The sequence below is a fragment of the Dasypus novemcinctus genome, chromosome 19, assembly GCF_030445035.2.
Source record: "Dasypus novemcinctus isolate mDasNov1 chromosome 19, mDasNov1.1.hap2, whole genome shotgun sequence".
Taxonomy (NCBI): Eukaryota; Metazoa; Chordata; class Mammalia; order Cingulata; family Dasypodidae; genus Dasypus; species Dasypus novemcinctus.
Window position 1 is genome coordinate 28,406,777 of NC_080691.1, and position 21,412 is coordinate 28,428,188.

Genomic DNA, 21,412 nt, shown 5'->3' on the forward strand with positions numbered 1-21,412 from the left:
ATTCTGATGTTTTCTTCCAAGTGGAAAGAGAGAGCTTCGGAAACACCCCCTGGCACCTTATCCCCAGTCTCTCCATCCCCAGGGAGCATATGCTCATCTCCACTTTTCTATACTGTAAGTCTTATGGGAAGTGGCCGGGAGGCAACTTGGTTTTAGCACTGCCAAGTGCCTGGATAAGTATTTTAATTTTGTTCAGTAGCACTTGACCTACTTTTCTGCAGACATAAATAATTTCTCCTAACATTTATCAGCAATAAAGGTGATATTTTGATATCTGCTTTAACCTTTCGTCTTATTTTTAAAATTAGTTTAGAACCTGAGTGGGGAAGAGATGCTCCCTAGGAGACCCCAAAAATGGCAAGAATAGTAATTTGCTGCCCTTGGTCAAGAGCCCATTCCTAGGCCAGTCAGCTGTAGGCAGGGAGTATTACCACTGAAAGGTGGCATTTGTAGAGTAGTTTCTTTCTGAACAGGACTGTGAGTGTGGCAGGCACAGGAATAAATCTGTATTGTGCAAGTTCCAAGAGGATAGCAGCATTTTGTCTCCTGTTTTTTGTACCCAAATCCCCATCAAAGGACTGATACTCAGAATATATTTGAATGGACAAGAATGTAATATACATTCAGTTACTATTTTAACTTTTAATGACAATTTTAAGTAAACCATGAAGCCTACCTCCTCTGGTCTCATCACCTAAAAGCATACACTCCTGCCTCCTCTAATATTCTGCCACTGACAGGAAGGTCTGGCTTGAATGCAGCATGATAGCCTGAGTGCACACACTGACCTCCTTTTCTATGATAGCCACTTGCTTCTTGGCCAGCTTCTCCAGCTCGATGGACGAGTTGTTGGCATGCGTCTCCACCTCCTTCTGAAGCTTGAGGCGGTGCTCGTCCATCTCAGCCTTCAGCTTGTTCTCCAGGGCGATCAGCTGCTTCTGGTGCTGGCGCCGCATCCGCTTATAACCTGACATCTGTTCCCGCAACTCGTTCTCCTGCTCATGCTCATGGATCTGTCGTGTAACCTGAATTGGGTTGGGAAACAGAACTCAGGAGACCAGGTTCATGAGAGACAAACTTTCAGGAAGAGGAGAAGAATCTAAATAAGAGGTAGAACCTTCCATACTCTCAAGCATGATTTTATTTTTCATAATCACCATCCAATAACCTACTATTCTTGATCACTCACCTGTACCAGACACTGAGCTGGGTGCTCTTTATATACTTATTTCTAATTCTCAAAACCATCCCATTCATTCATGAAGTAGGTGTTATCATTCCCATTTTTATAGATGAATAAATTGAGACTTGGGGGAATTAATTTATTCAGTCAAAATATGTTTAGGTAATTTTGATATACTATCATATAAATATGCTTAAGGTCACATAGCTAATAAGGAGTGGAGGTGGGATTCAGACCTAGCTCTAGCTGATTCCAGAACCATGTTATTTCCACTACACCAGAGTTTCTAAATCTTGGCACTATTGACATTGGGCCACATAGTTCTCTTTTATGAGGGGCTGTCCTGTGTATTGTAGGATGTTGAGCAACATTCCTGGCCTCTACCTACTTGATGCCAGTTGCATATCCAAAGTCATGACATTCAAAAATGTCTCCAGTTATTGCCAAATATCTCCTGGGGAGCAAAATCAACCTCAGTTGAGAACCACTGCACTATATCATACTGCCCTTTTCCCTTTTTCAAAGGATCACATTTCTAACGGTCAAAGGAACCTCCAAAATCCTTTCAAAATAGTGTGAACCTGATTTACTTCCTATTCTCAATATGAGTTGAGAGAGAGAAATCTTTCCTTTTAAATTATTTGCCCAGTCCCCTGCAAAATAGCTATTAATGAATTATAATACATTTACTTGCCTTCTTAAAGAAGAAAAAGCAGGGAAGTGGATGTGGCTTAAGCAACTGAGCTCCCGCCTACCACATGGGAGGTCCCGGGTTTGGTTCCCCGTGCCTCCTGGAGAAGACGAGCAAGACAGCAAGCTGGCACGATGGGCAGGTGTGGCAAGCTGATGCAACAAGATGACGCAACAAAGAAACACAAAGAGGAAAGACAGTGAGAGAAACAACAAACCAGGGAGCTGAAGTGGCTCAACCTTTGAGCGTCTCTCTCCCAAACTGGAGGTCCCAGGTTTGGTTCCTGGTGCCTCCTAAGGAGAAGACGAGCAGACACAGAAAGAACCACACAACAAATAGACACAGAGAGCAGATACGGAGCACAAATAACAAGTGGGGTGGGGGAAGAGGATAAATAAATAAAATACATCTTTTAAAAAAAGAAGAGGGAAACGGACTTGGCCCAGTGGTTAGGGCGTCTGTCTACCACATGGGAGGTCCGCGTTTCAAACCCTGGGCCTCCTTGACCCGTGTGGAGCTGGCCCATGCGCAGTGCTGATGCGCGCAAGGAGTGCCATACCACGCAACGGTGTGCCCCACGTGGGGGAGCCCCACGTGCAAGGAGTGCACCCGTAAGGAGAGCCGCCCAGTGCGAAAGAAGGTGCAGCCTGCCCAGGAATGGCGCCGCCCACACTTCCCGTGCTGCTGACGACAACAGAAGCAGACAAAGAAACAAGACGCAGCGAATGGACACAGAGAACAGACAACCGGGGGAGGGGGGTGGAATTAAATAAATAAATAAATCTTTAAAAAAAAAAAAGAAGAAAAAGCAGTTTTGACTTTTGGAAAGCTATTTTTCTTAAGCAATTCTCAAGTGAATGACAAACTGAAGAGTGAAAAGGTACATGTACATCTTGGCAACTCCTATTTCATTCTATTAAACGTTTTCTGATTTTCCAAGGCTTCCTTCAATTTAGCATCCCTCTTTATTTTCCTGTTACATTTTCATCACTTCCTTCTCATCTTTCCTAGGTATTTTAGAAAAAACAATTACAAAATTATAATTAATTTTTCACTAAGTAATTTAATCACTCTAATCTAGTATAAGCTACTTCTCCCCAACCTCACCCCCAAAGAAATTTTACTAGAAAGTTTCATACTGCTCTTAATTCTCTCTACTATTTTCAGCTAATGGGTCAAAATGTGTTTTGCACAAAGAATAGTTTGTTTCTTTGCTCTTTTTAGAAGGTGTTCCAGTATACTAGATGGAGTATTTACTATGAAGAGAATACCATTATGTAACTTGGTAGTGTTATAAAAGTGTACTATTAAACACTAGCTGAACTTTGAAACCTTTCCAGCTAAAACTGACATTAGGTTTCATATTCATTTCTCTTTTCTAAAGGACTATCCTCTTTAAAGTACGAGGAATAAGAAGATATTTCAAGATTGAAAATAGACAGGATCACCAAAAAGCCTCCTTAACATGCTAAAGAAAGACTATTTTGTCATCACTATGTGCTCTCTTTTTAAATAATGGATTTATTTCCTGATAAAAGGAGGAAAAAAAGAAGTATCATTTGAATTCATGTGTAAATTTCATATCTTCATGCTTGTGCCTTCCTCAAGTTCAACTTTAGGGGAAAAAAGAAAGACAAATCCAATCAACAGAAAGGGTACCATTTACTCCTTTCTACATTCACTTGTTTTTAAGACAAATAGAGCAGAAAGTGTCTGTTTTGGGATAATGAGTTTGTGATATGTTTTATCCAGATACTCATTTTTTCTTATTTTAGTATTCCTTCATTAGCCAGATTACCAAGGCTGAGAAATGGCACACACTTAAGCTATGGCACACTGAAAACTTGTCATCAGAATGGTTGACTGGCTTGCTCATGCCAATAAACTATTCTCGGGGTGGCCATTTCCTTAAAGCAGGAAGCCTAAAGATAAAAAGGAAATGAGTTTTGTCAAGAATAGCATCTATCTTAATAGCAGGGTGGTCCCTGCAAAGAGGCAGACCTTCTGCACACCAGATCACACCAGGTACAAGTATGTGGCAGCGAAAAATTACCAAACTAAAAACATGCTGTCACTGTAGTACTGCCTCCAGCTGCTTGAGAAAGACATCACTGATTCCAGAAGAGATTTTGCTTTTGAATGCTTTCCATAATTTGGATAATCAAATTATTAAACTCCTAATATCACTGTTCTTTGTCAAAATCAAACTTTCTAAGATCAAAATATTTGTCTTTTGTCTTTTTAAGGCACATCTAGAGATTCTGAGCTTTATAATTCTATGCTCAAGCTAGATTGAAGAATTTAAATAAAAATATAACCAGATGTCTCATTTGCAAAGCCTAAAAGGAAAATAAAAAATATGTTATTTACAATTATGTACGCCTATGTGTTTTAAATTTACACTCTGAGTTTTAGGAATATACTGGTCAACAAAATAAAAAATAGTCTGTAATTTCATTATGCTTTATGGCTTACAAAGTCCTTTCACATATAATCTATTTCTTTTTTTTTCTATTTCTTAATAATCTGTATAAAGCTTGGGATTTGAACCAAAGGCTTACGGTTCCTGAAATGCCTGAAGAAATTCACATCAACAAGGCAGTATAACTTTCTGTTATAAAGTAATAGAAAGAATCAACACCCCAGAAGAGCCAAAGCTAGAGAGTGGTAACTCTAAATACAAACTGAATAAGTCTGAAAATAGGAGAAAATTATAGAAATGCAGTGACGTAATTTTCACAATAGTAGTGGACCAAGTAAAAGTAGACAGTATCACCCCTTACTAACTACCTGACTTTGGGCAAATTACTTAAACTATGGTGAGTCTCTTAGTTTCTTCGTTTGTAAAGAGTAACTTTTATCTTTCTCAGGATTGGAGGACTGGATAAGCTAACTCATGTGAAAGGGCGTACCAAGGAGTTTGACATGTAGGAAATGTTCAGTATATGTTGATTTCCCTTCTTCTCCTGCCAAGCCCTGAGTAATATTGTCTCTTTCCCCCTTAACTAAGCATTTCTGATGATAGGGATCTAGATTAAAAGATGTGGATCTAAAAGAAAGGGCAATTTGGATATTGTATGTCCTCCCAAGGCCCACTGGGTAGACTGTGGGAGAGTGTGGGCTATGATGTGGACCACTGACCATGAGGTGCAGCAGTGCTCAGAGATGTATTCACCAAGTGCAATGAATGTCCCATGATGATGGAGGAGGTTGTTGTTATGGGGGGAGGAGGGGGGTGAGGGGGGTAGGGGATATATGGGGACCTCATCTTTTTTTAATGTAACATTGAAAAAATAAAGACAAAAAAAAAAAAGGCAATTTTAACAATAAAACTGTACCTGCATCTAGGCTGTGAATTATAAAATAAATATATATAACTTCTAACTCCAAATTATTACTCATTTCACATACATGGAAGAATTTAAGAAAAATAATGAATGATGGAAGAGGATAATTTTTTTTTCCAAAAAGTTTCTGCAGTTGTTGCACACTACCCTATTTAATTCTGGCAAAAATCATATCATCCAAAGTGTACTGTGTGCCATGTACAAAGCGCTGAACTAGAAAGGCTAATAAGCAACTAACTGAAAAAGGAGATTGGAGGCTGATAATGTCATTCACTCAAGAGATCAAGTTAACTCAAGATTAATTATGTGTGAGAATCAAAATAATGTATATGAAAAAACTGGCCACCTCAGCACTTAGAACAAATGCAAATCATAGTAAGTTCTTAAAAAGAATATAATGATTTACATTTTGGCATTATAAATTTGACATTCCACTCAGTAGAACACCTAGGGAAAACATCTAAGTTCTTACTAACAGTAATGACTGATAAGAGGCAACTCTGCCTTATACCAGAAAGTGTTATTGAAGAATTTTAATTTTTTTTTGTTTTTCTTTCTTTTTTTTTAGTTTTCTTTTTTTTTATTGTTTTTTGGTTTTCTTTCTTTTCTATTTTATTTTTCCGTGAAGAACTTTGAAATGAACACCTGCAAATCCAAATTCTCATGTGATATCAAGGATGAAAGAGACCTCACTCATTTGTTCATTCATTCAGTCAACACTTACTTACTGAGGGACTTTGGTTGTCTGGGCTAGGCATGAAGATTGCGCAGTTCAAGTGAAAAATGGTATCACCAGTGATCTTGGTCAGATTAAGAAGCCAAGAGTAAGGAAAGAGGAGACATGCAGTATTTCGATAAGTATCCTCTGCTATACTATTAAGGTAGAGAACATGTTTGGAGGGTTTAGAAACATTACAGCAAGGACTCATGGAAGGTGACATAGTAGCATTAACTGCTGAGGTTCTAATATTTTTATTTTTGTCGTCCAACTAATTCAGGTATCCAATTTTACAATTAGCTAAATTATTAATTTGTATTATCAAATATGCATTTAAAATGAGGATTCCATTTTATATGAACTTTTCCCTGAATCTGGTAAAGTCAGATAATAAAAGAATCTATATTTGCATGGATAGAAAAATCATTGTTTTTCTCCTACATGCTGTTCTGGGGACTCCAAACTTAGAGTTTCTTTCTTGTGTCCTTTCTAATGTGTATTTTTACCTAAATTCATCTGTGTGGTGAGACCATTACTATGAGATTTCTCCAGTGAGAATTCCTTCCCAAGGCCAAAGCTGAATTGTCTGACAGATAGGGCCTTGGATGCTTGCCCTTTATATTAACCTCTTCTATGGAAACGGCCAGTGGCCCAAGACATTAAGAAATTTTAAGAAAAAAAAAAAAAAAAAATGACATCAGATGTAGCAACAGCTGATGCACTCATGGGTCAGTAACCTAATTAAAATATTAGGATCTCCATTCACCAACAATAAAAATCCAAGAAGGAACATCTCAAAGGCCCAAGAGGTTGGATGAATAATTCTGAAGAACCATAAACAAACAACTCCTTTTCCCAGATAATGAACCTGTCCAATAAAAACTTTCTTAAAAAAGAATAAGAAAGATAAAATTGAAAGATTCTATGTAATATCCTTATTTTTTATAATCCTTCAAAATAAGGGCAATAATCTCATACAATAAAAATTATAATTCTAAAGTTTCCTCAGGGCTTCCTGATAAAAAGGTTCATAGCCCTTCCTCTTCCTCTGTTACAAATGCAATTGTGCATAATAACTTAAAATATCAGTTTTAAGGTGTCAAGATAATTAAGAGATCTTGGATCATGGGCTTCAAATTCTTAATACCCTCAATCAAAAGCACAATGTAAAAAGAAAGATTAGAGGGAAAAAATACAGAGCTAGGTCTCTTGAAGGCTTACATAGAAGAAGTAGGCCCTTAAAACACTTTTGAGGAGCAATAATACTTTTGTCAGTTTGCAAGTCTGTTGAAGGTATACATCCATCACTTATTTATCTAGTCCTCAAATAACTAGTTTCTAAAATTCTCTTTCTCCTTGTAGTGTTCACTTTTGGATCATGTTGTGGCTTGTTAGCACTTCTGCTAGAACATTCGTAAAAAAAAAAAAAGTATAAAAGAATGAGAGAGATTGAGAGAAAAAGGAAGAAAAAAAGGAAAGGAGAAGGAAAAGGAAAGTAAGAAAAGGAAATGAAGAAAGAATCACTAACTATGAGAAGAGAAGGGTGGTTTCAACAATGAGTTGATTATTCATTATACTGGATCTTCGTTTTCCCATGATCTACTCTTACTTTTATGTGATTTAAGTAAATATAGTTCTTTTCATTTGAGGTGGTATCTGAAAAATAAAAGGATTCACAATATATTTTTAAAAATTAAATACTTCCATATGGTATTCTAGTATCCTGATTATATATACTTATTGGACTTAGTCTTTAAAATAATATAATGAGTATATAGAAATGTAGTTCTTTAATCCAATGTCCACAGAGAAAATGTGGCATTGGTGTGGGAAGGGTGGCCATGGTGGCTGCTGGGTGCCGGGAATGGGAGGAAGAGATGAGACCTAGAGGCGTTTTCGGGACTTGGAGTTGTCCTGGGTGGTGCTTCACGGACAATTACGGGACAATGTAGATCCCCCCAGGGCCCACTGGATGGAACGTGGGAGAGTGTGGGCTATGATGTGGACCATTAACTATGAGGTGCAGCGATGCCCAGAGATGTACTTACCAAATGCAATGGATGTGTCATGATGATGGGAGAGAGTGTTGCTGTGGGGGGAGTGGGGGGTGGGGGCGGTAGGGTTGAATGGGACTTCATATTTTTTTAATGTAATATTTTTTAAAAAATGAAAAAAAAAAAACAAAAAAAAAACAAAAAACAAACCAATTATGTGCTCCAAAAGTCATCAAATAAAAAACTCATATATGTGAAAAAAAAAAAAAGAAATGTAGTTCTTGATAATGTACATTAAAATATCCATACCAATAGCTAGATTGTCTAAAAATGGGAGATGGAATATACAGACTGTAACTACTTTTCCCTTCCATTTTTTTCCTTCCTAAAAATCATTAGATACAAACACCACTGAACTCTGATAAACTTTAATCAACCTCATCATGACTCCCAAATAATTATATTTGGAGAGGGTAGTCCATATAAAACAACTTATTTTGTGGCCAAAGCAACACTTGTCAGCTACTTGGTTTTTGAACTTAATATAAGGGTAGGGTTCTCTAGGAAATCAAAACTCCATCAAAAAGACCAATCACAGCTGTCTTCTGGCTGGGTACTATGACGCATGAGGACTTTGCCCATAGTCCTGAGGTGGCCTAGTTGGGAAGTAGCTTTCATCATCCACAGAGAGGAAGACTGTGATGACTGATAGGCACAAAGCCCTGGTGAGTGCACAAATACCAGCAGGAGATCAGTCTGGCATGGCAGTAGTAATAGCTTCCTGGGAGGTGGGAGATGTCATGAATATATGATGTGGGAACGAGGGTGTGGCAAATGAAAAAAGAGAACTCATCCCAAAGGGGAAAAATCCACTCGGTGTAATATCTACTTCATTTAAAAAATCTGCTTATGGTGCTATGATTCTCAGTGGCTGTTTCTTATTTCTCCTCTCATTATAACATGAACAGGGTTGGGTAAAGGTGTGTCTCATAAGAGTCTGTGGTAAGTAACATACTTCTCCAGAATACCATATGACTTACTGTCACATGTCATGGCATGAAGATAATTATTATTTAATAATTTCAAGGTACTTTTTTAGATTCAAAAGCATATTTTTAAGGTGCTTAACAATCAGCATAGTAGACATTTTAAGATCTCCATTACATAGGAGATTATTCCTTTACAATTAAAATTTGCCTATTATTAAGATTACAGAACACTTCTATATAAATGAACTGAAATGTGGCTTTTATTTATAAGCAGTCTAAATTAAATTGCTTGCTTTTAGACAGCAGCAGACATAGCCATGGTAGGTGCTTTAACTTCTATTTCCCCTGTTTTTGGGTTTTATAAGATTAGAATCCATTATCAATTTCAAAGGTAACCAAAGCTATTAAAAGACTTGAGAAATAAGAATAGAAATCAGGTTTAAAAAATGGGACAAGAAAAATGATCATTTCTGGGTCGGCCTCAGATGATGTCATCATAGGTTCTAAATGTAATAGCCAAGCAGTGTATACTAACTCTTCCTGCCCATGTGACCTCTAACATCAATTTGGGCAAAACCACTAATATGTCAATAATTTTTAGGCTGAGAAGTGAGATTCAGAAGCAAAATATTAAAGGGTGTTTAGAGTGTCAAGGATGAAATGATGTGAGTGTGTGTGTGTGAGTGCGCACGCGCACGCGTGGGGGGCCGAGGGGAGGAGGCATGGAAACTAACTCTTCCAGCACACACCCCTTTTGCTACTACAAGGGCATCCAGCAATCACATTTGCAATAGTAAAAATGCTGAGGAATCCTACAGCCTCTTTTCTTCCACAACCATCCCAATCCTCTCCTACAAAGCCCTTCTTGCTTTATTGGTGCCAGGAAATTCTTCAGGGGTTAAATGGGGAAGTGCAGCCACTACCATTGTTGTAATAAATAAATGAATGAACCAGAACGAACCAGCAATCCATCCCTGGGAAGCAAGTATCTTATTTTGTACAATTATATACCTTAGCCAGCAACCATATATTTTTAAAAATTATGTTTTATCTTTTGATGTGTGTGTATACATTATAGACACACATGCATCTATACGAAAGAAGCATAGTGCCCTGCATGCACATACATCAATACCTTTAAATATTTTAAGCATTATTTTATTTCAATGAAGACAGACAGCTTTTATAAAATTGGATAGGCTAACAACTTCATCTCAAAGGCCTTTTATTTTGCACATAGAGCAAAAACAAATACACACACACACAAAGGTTTTTTTTTCCATGCCATAGACAATGCTAAAATATTTGAGATCTGATTGCTATGCCAACAGATTTTTTAAAAATTAATAAAATCATTAGGAGGGAGAAAACATTCTTGACTCCTTTCCTCCCATCCATAAAGCCGAGAGAGGCTCAGGGAGGGCGAGAGGCTGCCAGATGGGGAGGAGGGGAAGGAAGGGAAGGTGGGTAGAGGGGTGTTTGCTTACCAAAGATGCTGATTTGATCGTGGCAAAGCGCTCTCTGTTCCGGTAGTGGAGGGCCTGGCTCTGAACTGACTGGGTAGGCCGCGGCTCAGGCCTGGGATCGCCGTGGCCCGCCTCATCCCTTATGAATACATGATCCTGCAGAAATGGATAAAAACAAGGAGAAAGTCCAGCTGTGCTCTTTCCTCGCCGGCTGCCTCTCTCTCACCCCTCTTTCTGCACAAGCACTGCTGTTTGAAATGCATAGTTTAGCTCTCTGCTAGTCCCCGCAGCTCCCACGGTACAAAATGAATAAGCAACACATTGCAGCCTTCAGTTAGGAATGTCAGCTGATCGCTAGTGGGATGCCTTCTGAATCCCTGGCAGGCTTTTTCTTTACCTCCAGAATTACATATATGCAAAAGAAAAAAAGAATAGAAAAAACAATGCAATGTACAGACTCCTTAGAACAGTTTGTTTAAAACGCTGTAACCAAATAATTCCTTTAAAAACGTCATGTCCATGTTTAGCAAGGAGGATGCTGGTTGCTTTTAACATAAAAGCGAGCCTCCGCCTCATTCCCTTGAAAGATCTGCTTTCTCAATTTAATTTTATTTGAGATCTGTTCGGTAGGATCATCGTTCTGCCTAGAACCAATGTAGGCTTGTGCTGAACTGCCTCTCTATCTTGTGCTGGGAAGATTCAGCAGTCACTGAGGGATCCTGCTTTCCAGTCATGATCGTACACAGTTCTAGCACCTTCTCTCTACAGCTTCTGAAAGGATTTATTTTTTTTAGATTTAAAGAGACAGGCAAACAATTTTAACCAAACGATACTTCCACAAATTCTTCCAAAACTCAGCATGGGAATGGTCACCAGAATGAGTAAAGCTGGAATTTAACGTCCTTGACTGATTTAATCTTCTTGGTAGGCAACGATGATTTATCTAATTATACCACCCAGTGATAAATAACATTCCCGGGGATAATAATGGGCATTTCTTAAATGCAATTATAAGACTTTTAAAGGGGAATATGTTTTCAAAGGAGGATGCTCCTTTCTATAAAAGATGAGTAGTCCATCAGTAATTAACCTTAATCCTTCAGAAAATAAGATACTATAATAGTCACTAGCTCAAAACCATGTACAACCATAGGGGACTTAAAAATAAATGTCCAGAATGGGGGAGGAGAAATTAATTCTTTTAATGCTCTAGGATTTTAGGCAAAGCCATTTGTGGAAGTCAGGTTTGTATTTTATTCTTAACTACTAATTTTAAAAATAATTGCTGTTTCCTTTATCAGAAAACAAGAAGTGGAGAGGTTTAGAAAATACAAAATTTTACTAGTCTAAAATTTTGACAAGTCAAACCACATATTCTTTGGGGAAAATGAAACTTTCACCCAGAATTTTATTTAAAATCTAAGATCTAAGATTAAATTTATCACTGGGCTGATTTTCCTTTAGCTTTAATAAATTTAGAATGTTTGGATATACTGGGAAGATATCTACCACTACAGCTATATTTAGAAAATTTTCTTCAATTTACTACATTATGGTATATTTTATTTTAAAATAATTAAGGGTCTTTTTCTTTTTTTCAGAAGGTACCAGGGATTGAACCCGGGACCTTGTACATGGGAAGCAGGAGCTCAACTACTGAGCTACACCCACTCCCCTTAAAGGACTTTTAGCAGACTTGCCACTGAAGACATACATCAAATTCAAGAGATGTTTTACAGCTATGTTATCCAACAAGGTAGCCACATGTGGCTATTTAAATTTTAATCAAAATTAAAAATTCAGTTTCTCAGTCACACTAGCTACATTTCAAGTGTTCACTAGCCATCTATAGTTTGGTGGTTACCATACTGGGCAGTGCAGATATAGAACATTTCATTATTACAGAAAGTTCTATTAGACAGCGCTATAAGGTTAAAAATGCATCTCCTAACCCATGTTTTCAGAAGTTACCAAAAAAAAAAAAAAATGCTTGAAGTTCCCATTATTTCCTGGGAAATCCAAACTTTTGTTTCACAGGCAAAGAGGGATTAGTTGTGGGCCTGAGATTTATGCACACAATTTAAAGTTCTACAGAGAAGACACTGGACCTGCTACCATGCATGCTGCTGAATATTAATTAATTACATTAACCTCCAAAGTTGAACTTATTTACTATTACAGTCCCAGAAAAGCAAGAAGATTTTAAATACCAGCATTCAGAAGAGATAGACCAATTAGAGGCCTATGGTTTGGTAGAAGGCCTTAACAAATCATAGTTAGGTATTAGATGGATAACTTATTAAGTGAATTGACAGAGAAGACCTCAAATGATGTGGCAGCAGATAAGTTTCAAAACATAATAACTTGATTTACAAACATAGTCAGTGACACTAGAAGCTACATTGCCTACATACAATCAAACTTATTAATGTATAATTACATATAATTTTAATACTATCAGTTTGTTTTGGTTTAGGACCTTATTATCCAATTAAAAGCCACACTATATTTTACAAGTTTATTAAACCAAAAAAAAATAGGAATACACTGGAAAAGTTATAACTAAATCATATTGGTTTTAGGTGACACATGGCTAAGATGTATTTTTAAAATAACACTATTTTATATAAAGAGGTCATACAACTCAACAACAAAAGAGCAAGAAATCCAATTAAAAATGGGCAAAAGATTTAAATAGACATTTCTCCAAAGAGGAAATACAAACGGCCAAAAAGCACATGAAAAAATGTTCAGTATCACATGCTATTAGGGAAATGCAAATCAAAGCAACAATGAAGTATCATCTTACACCACAAGGAATGGCTGCTATGTAAAAACAAAACAGGAAACAATAAGTGCTGGAGAGGATATGAAGAAATAGGGAAACTTCTTCAATGTTAGTGGGATTGTAAAATGGTGCAGCCTCTGTGGAAGACAGTTTGGCGGTTCCTCAGGAAGCTAAATATAGAACTGCTGTGTGATCCAACAATTAATCTACTAGGAATATATCCAGAAGAAAACTGTGACACGAACAGACATCTGCACACTGATGTTCATAGTGGAGTTATTCACAATTGCCAAAAGATAGAAACAACCCAAGTGTCCATCAATCAATGAATGGATAAACAAAACATAGTATGTACATATGATGGAATACTACGCTGCAGTAAGAAGAAATGACAATGGGACACACATGATAACATGGATGAATCTTGAAGACATTATGCTAAGTGAAATAAGCCAGAAACAAAAGGACAAATATTGCATGGTCCCAGTACTATGAACTAAATACAAAGAATAAATGTGTGGAATTAAAATCTAGAGTATAGGTCATTAGGAGATAAGAAGTAGGTTGATACGGTCACCCCTCTTGCTGAAGTGGGATATGCTGGCCTGGCGGGGGAGCAGCCACGGTAGGCCCAATTCCTAGCCGCTACCCCCATAATAGGGTGGCTGGTCGGACTCACTGCCACCCCTGAAGGGAGCTCGGCATGGGCGCAGAGTGCCCTCGGGTCTCCCCTTCTCGGCAGCCATGCTTCCGCGGCCGCCCCTCCTCCCGGATGGCGTCACACGATGCCTTGTGGGGCGGCACCCTTCTTCTTCTTTCTCCCTGCGCAGGCACAGGGCGGAAAATTCCAGTCTGCCCTTTCCCCCCCCACACACAGCAGCAACAGCCAGGCGTGGGCAGGAAACTCCAGTCTGCCCTCTACCCCAGCAACAGCAGCCACCAATCACTAAACCCTGCCACTTCCCCCAGCAACAGCAACAGCCAATCCCTAATCACCACCCCTCCCCCGTCCAGTACCGCCCACTGACCTTTCTCCGGCAACCAATCAGAACAGGGCGGGCTTCGACCAATCAGCCTTCCCCAGCCCCTATAAAACTGTTGCCTCTCCCTCAATAAAGTTGGACTTGCGTGTTTACCTTGTCTCCGCCATGTTTACCATGTTCTTCTGCCATGCGCCCTCCAGTCCTGAGAGCCCCCGACAAGGGCCTGGCCTCCCTTGTCCCCAGTTCGTCGCCTGCTTCTCCGGGTGACCCCCTCGTCGCCGGCTTCGCCGGGCGACCCCATCAGCCGAGCCGCGCAACCCCTGTGAGACCGACCCCTCGTCTGCTGCCGGACCGACCCCTCGTCCCAAGCGGGACCGACCTCTCGTCCGCAGCCAGACCCCACCTCTACCGACCGAGCAAGCCGCCACAGGTTGAGAAGAGGTACTGGTGCTTAATGTATGTAGGTTTTAATTAATTTGACTGTAAAAGTGTGGAAATGGATAGAGTTGATAGTAATATAGTAAGTAGCACCTGGCTTATAAATGGGACTGTGGCTGAAAAGGGTAGTCTAGGAATGTAAATGTCTGTCGAAATAAACTAGAGAATAATCTAGGAACTGCGTAATATAGTGAATACAGAGATGGATGAGAATTGTGGTTAATAGTACAAGTAAAAGAATGTTCTGTGAACTAGAACGGCTGTATGTCACTATTGCATGGTGGTAGGAATGTGGAGAAACATGGGAAAAATACAATTATTGTAATCTATGGACTATAATTAATAGCAATACTGTAATATTCTTGCATCAATGCCAAAGATGTACTATGTTATAATAGGGGGGGAGGAGAAAAATATGCCAAATGTATGCTATGGACTATAGTTAGTGGTAATAGTCTGATGATATTGTCTCATAATCTGTAAGAAATGTTCCACGGTGGTGTGGTGTGTTGCTGAAGGGATGTCATATGGGAATTCTACACATGTACGTGATTGTTTTGTTAGTTCACAACTTCTGTAATAAATATATATAAAAAAGGAAAACTGGGGAAGCAGATTTGGCTCAACGGATAGAGCATCCGCCTACCACATGGGAGGTCCAGGGTTCAAACCCAGGGCCTCCTGATCCGTGTGGTGAGCTGGCCCACTCACAGTGCTGATGAGCGTAAGGAGTGCCCTGCCACACTATATTTTTTAAGTTTATTAAACTCCCCGCATAGGGGAGCCCCATGCATAAGGAGTGCGCCCCGTAAGGAGAGCCGCCCAGTGCAAAGAAAGTACAGCCTGCCCAGGTGTGGTACTGCACACACAGAGAGCTGGCGCAGCAAGATGATGCAACAAAAAGAGACACAGATTCCCGGTGCCGCTGACAAGAATCCAAGCGGACACAGAACACACAAGCGAATGGACACAGAGGGCAGACAATGGGGTGGGGGAGGAAGAAATAAATAAAAAATAAATCTTTAAAAAAAAAGAAAGAAAGAAAACTGGGATAAAAAAACATTTAACTGAGATTGTGCATGTCAGATGTCTGGCACAAAGTTATCATTGTATAAATGGCAATCTAAAATAATTACTAATATCAGGCAAAAATAAAGATTTAATATTTTTGGTTTAAAAAAAATGCTATTTTAGAAGCTAGTCTGAAAAATATGTCCAAAACCTTACTCTGCTTTAAACAAGTACATTAGGAAACAAATTTTAAAATATTCAATGCCATTGCATGAAATAGTTTCAAAATGCTGAAGACAACTTAAACAATGCAGCAATTTAAAAACAGGGGCAATGTGACTTAAGAGGCAAATACAAACATATTAAATTATCCCCTTTAAACTAGGGAGAAGGAAACAGAATAGCAACTATGTACGGCAGGAAAAGCATAGAGAGATTGAGAGGTTATGAGTTTTGTTTGGTTGGTATTGTTCTTTAGTAGTATTATCATTATTACTGGAATAATAAAAATGCTCTAAAAATGACTGAAGTGATTAATATACAATTATATGATTCTATCAAATACCATTGATTGTACGCTATGGATGGATTTATGCTTTATTGATATATATTAATACAATCGATTTTTAAAACTTTTTAAAAAGTATCCCTTTTACTGGACATATAGTATGTTGACCAACATACTATAACCCTTTAGGTAGACGTCCTTGTGAAAGTTACAATACCTGGATCCCTTAGTTCCTGAACTGCACACATTTTAAGATTAAAAATGGAAAGGGTCAATTTGCTAATTTATGCAGAGTTAGGCACTGCACATGGATTTAGTTACAAATGATTTTGATAGGGCCAAGATCATTTCTCAAGAATAACCGTGGAAGTTTAAGAACACATATCATATTCTACTTTACCATGGTAAAAATACACGGCTTGGTTATAATTTATTGTTAAAACATTAGCATCTAGGAACAAACTCAAAATCTCCTTGAAATAACAGTATGACTGGGGACCAGTTTTAGGTAAACCTGAATTAACCCGGTAAATTTACAATGCTTTTTCATTGTAAAAAATAAACTTCTTTAGATTAAAAAAAAAAAAGACCTGTTTAAATATGTGTTCAAAATCTCTAGTAAGCTCTAGTAAGAAGAATTGAACTATATGCAATATAGTGAAGTATATGAAGCATGAGGAAGAAAGCACTTACCTATTATACCCTGGAGAAGAGGCTTGCTTTTATTTAGAAGTTTTTCCCCCTAAGTGTATATTTATGCTTCTGAAATGAAGATTCATGTTGTAGTCACTTGAAGAGTTTCTAGATTAATTGTATATTAATCCTTGAAGCCACTCCTCAGGGTTCTGCTGTGTTTTGCGTTTAATTTTTTCATAGTCCTCATCATTGTACCTATTGTCTGTCTCTACCTGACAACGTAGGCTTTTTGAAGGTAAAATAAATGTGGTTTGAAAACTCTCAGTTTCCCCAGCACCTAGCATAGTGCTTGAAACCTAGTAGGTACTCAGTAAATGTTTACTCTATAAATAAGCTCAAGAATATAGGTCTGGGGAGATTTTGAGAAAATGACATTTTATCTTAGATTATTTAACAAAGTCCAAATGTGTATTTCATAAAAACCTGCCATTCTGCATTCTAAGAAAGTCGTAAAATAGTGACACACACAAACACACTCTTCCTTGGGAGGGTGGGGGTGTGTGTGGATCTAAAAATGGCTTTTTTTCTGGTGATGAAAAGTCTTTTTATAGACTCTCACACTTTTCATGCTGTGGAGAAGGGATCAGAAAACCCGCCATCTTTCCTTTGTTTTATTTCAAAATTAGTAAATTATTACCTAAACAGGTATAGCTATCAAAAACTGGGGCTAAAGGAAAAGGAGGAAATGAAGAAAAAGGAAAAATAATTGGGGGAAAGATGCCTAATTGAGAATATAGATGTTATTATAAAGAGGGGGTTATATGACCCCTCTGTTTAGGAAATACTAGTTTACTTTTATTTTGCCAAATGTGAGTGGAAGAGTCAAAGAACCTGACCCTCTCTTCAGCAAAAATAACTTACCAAATCATTCTTGCTCAAAAAGATGATTAGATGAGGATCCCTTCAGGCCTGGGAAAGACCAGAGGAGAGGCAGGGACTGGAAAGAAGTAATCTGAAATTTTTGTCAAAGGAAATTTTTCAGTGTCCCACTTTACATTTTTGGGTTTGATCTGTGATAGAACTGTCCTGCTAAAATCAGGATGTCTTTATTCTGGATACAGAGCAGCTAATTGGAAGTTATGCACTCACTACTTATACATGGCCTTTGAAAGTAAGCTTACTTCCTATATAATTGGTAGTCTGCTTCAGATCTATGATTTGACTAATTTAGGATATGTCAGTCTGATTGTAACAATCAAGGAGGACAAAAAAACTCTCCACCCTTATTCTTATATTTCGGTATTTATGAAGCATGTTCTTACTATCTTGGGTATTATTTTTGGAGAAAGTCTATTCAGTTAATGTTTTCAAACCATGAAAATAATACCTAAGATTATTTAACCTTTTTAATCCACTGTATTCAAAGACCCAGAATGGCAAAATGTTTAGTATTTAGTAATTAATTTATTACCTATGATCTCCTTCATTGTACTGAGTGCCTATCCTGTGCCAGGCATGTCTATAGATGTTGCTGACCAAGGCAGAAATAGTACTTACCCTAATGGAATTCAGATTCTAGTAACAAAATAATAGACAAACAAATTAATAAATACTATAGCTTTGAGAGTGACAAGTACTAAAAAGAAAATAATAGGACAATGAGATAACATGCAGATCATTGTTTATAAAATGATAATTTAATGATATATAGACTATTCTAAGATTTTGGGACAGCCTGTGCAAAACTGGTGTTTTATAAAATATTAATTGATTTCTAAAATAATATTTGTGGTGACAAATTATGACACATTCAGAAATGAGCCACCCAGATTCCCCTTTAAGGAAGAGCTTGTTGTCCCAAAGGCTGGGAGTGCTGTTGGCACTGGTTCTGCTCTCGGCTGCTTTAGAGATTGCCTCAGTGGCAGAGAGCAGTGTTGCACAATCCTTCCTGGGTTGCCCATATTCAATGATTGATCTACATAGGGATAGTAAAGCCTGGTCATTGAGGTCCAACATAGGACAGCACTGAAAGGCCGTTCTAGCCTTTGGGGTCAGATGAGGCTGACCCTAGGCCTGTATTCTAGCTCACCTCTACCCTCTGCCCAATGCTGCTTCCTTCTCCTCCTTTCCACTGATTTGAATCCCAAGGGAACTTCCTATAAACATCCCACTGCACTGAACTGTCTCAGCTCTGCCTTCTGGAGAACCCAACCTCTGACACAAACATTACCTGTAACTATTAATACATGTAATAACTACCATCCCATCTGCATGAAGAAGAAAGGACTGATTGGGGCAGTGGCTTTCAAATGTTGTAGTGAAAAAACTTTTTAAAAAAAACTGAAATCTTATGTGGCATCCAAATATAATGTGAGAGATAAAAACAGACCTTGCCCTAGGTGAGGCTTACTTCTTAGGCACCTCTTTATAGAACAGCTTGTAAGTCACCACATTACGATTTGCTGTTTTAAAGAATATAGGAATAGAAGCACAGAATTTTAGAGCTTGAAGGAACCACTGAATTCATACAGAACAAATTCTAACTTTATAAACGGAGAAACAAAGTGAAGTTTGGGAATTGCCCAAAGTAAAAACAAACACAAACAAACGTACATAACTAGACAGTGGCAGATAGAACTGTAAACTAGTTTCTTCATTCCTGTGGTCCTGTATACAAATTTTTCTATTCAGAATTTAATAACCTATTTCATTTTATATTACCAAATGAAAAAGTTTTAAGTTGTCAAAACCAACAAATAAAAACTTTCTGAATAGTTTTTTATTTCTATTCTTTTTTAATATAATATATTTTTAAGCTCAGGTATAGGAATTGAATAGTTTTATGAAAAGACACCATATTTAACGTTATCATATATAGTATACTATATTTTTCTAACCAATTTATTGTTATTATATTATTATTATTTTAGGGGGTACAAGGGATTGAACCCAGAATCAAGATAATTTTGTGAAATATTCATCTTATACACATTGTCTTTGAAAGAAGTTCAAAACTTTTTTCCAGGAAAATATGATGGTTTTACATATTTTTCCATATAGTATTTTGACTTATCAGTCATGATAGGCTTGTATGAAGTGAAGATCTTTAAATGAGAAAGGAAAGCCAAAAAACAGACAGACACCAAGACAGTTCATTTAAAAAAAAAAAATTAAGCTGAAAGAGCCATAAAAAAATTATAAACAATATATTTTAAAAAGAGCAGAGCAGAGTAAACATTGTTTCTAAAACAAGTGGTATGTTGGGAATAAAAATTAAGGAACATATTTCTAAAAGTGCTCACTTCTATAAAAGGACAAAACCAACAGGTTTTACTCAGGAAGCATTTAAGTTTGAGTAATAATGCTCAGGAAGCATTTAAGTTTGAAGTAGGATATCTATAGGAAGTTCCCTTGGGATTCAGACCAATGGAAAGGATGAGAAGGAAGGGATATCACTGTTTTTGATGAGAACACTTCTGGATTTATTTATTTTTATTTATTGACGGTGGAAGACACCAAAGTAATGAGAGAGGAGGATAAAGAAATAGTCACAGGGAAGCGGATGTGGCTCAAGCAATTGGGCTCCTGTCTGCCATATAGGAGGTCCAGGGTTTGATACCCAGGGCCTCCTGGTGAAGGCAAGCTGGCCCATGTGGCAAGCTGGCCCACACAGAGTGCTGGCCTGCGCAGTGTGACCCCACACAGGAGTGCTGCCCATGCGATAGCTGATGCAGCAAGATGACACAACAAAAAGAGACACAGAGGAGAGACAATAGACACAGCAGACCAGGGAGCTGAGGTGGCACAAGAGAATGATTGCCTTTCTCCCACTCTGGAAGGTCCCAGGATTGGTTCCTGGAGCCACCTAATGAGAATACAAGCAGACAAAGAAGAAGACACAGCAAATGGACAGAGAGAGCAGACAATGGAGGGAGCAGGGAGAAATAAATAAATCTTTAAAGAAAAAAAAACAGTCACAGATATAATTTGCATAGCCCTTTGCTATCTTCTGACTGTAAGAGAACTATTAGGGCTATCAAGTACTAAGTTTAGTCCCACATTTCTGTTGTAGAAAGGTAACTAAAATGCCTGGATGCTAAATGACCAAAGCAGGTTTCACTGATTGATGAAGCCTGGATTTGGGAAAAGAACAAAGAAACCTACCTTCTTGTGCACAACAGAGGGACTGGAATTGATTGTATTTTCATCATCGTGCATCATGACAAGTTCGGAGCTGCTCTCGTCCATGACTTCCTGCATGCTGTTCACACTGCTGCTCTGGCTGCCTGTGCTCACAGACATGCTTGGGATGGAGTGGTTGCTACCCAGGCTGTCCATTTCTCTGCTCAGGCTGGTTCCATGTTCGCTGTCCTATAAAAATGGGGCAGTGGGGTTAAAAAAAAATATCACTGGAGATAAAGTGCCAATCCATTGACTAAGCTATTTAGCACACATAATTCTGCAGTGCCAAGTTGCTTTTCTGCCAAATCTGCAAAGATAAACTTTAAAAGTAGTGGCTCCACTTCTCCCCTATCATTTTCAGGCATCTTAAATTCCCTTCTGTGCCTTCCTCAGGGGCCATTCTGGACATGAGTCATAAGGCTCCAAATGCTACTATCCCAGGGCTTTCCCGTTTTATATACAACTATGATATTCTCAT

At 38.1% G+C, this 21,412-nt stretch overlaps 1 protein-coding gene across 3 annotated transcripts in view; it reads right to left on the reverse strand.

The window, feature by feature from the left end:
* TAOK3 (TAO kinase 3) overlaps window positions 1-21,412 on the reverse strand; it is a 207,164-nt gene that overhangs the window by 23,954 nt on the left and 161,798 nt on the right. For all 3 annotated transcript variants that reach the window (XM_071209813.1, XM_058281443.2, XM_058281442.2), the window contains 3 exons: window positions 20,917-21,123; window positions 10,410-10,544; window positions 789-1,025 (listed from right to left, as the gene is read on the reverse strand). In XM_071209813.1, the coding sequence (XP_071065914.1) occupies window positions 789-1,025; window positions 10,410-10,544; window positions 20,917-21,123 (579 nt within the window). The remainder of the gene's footprint in view (window positions 1-788; window positions 1,026-10,409; window positions 10,545-20,916; window positions 21,124-21,412) is intronic.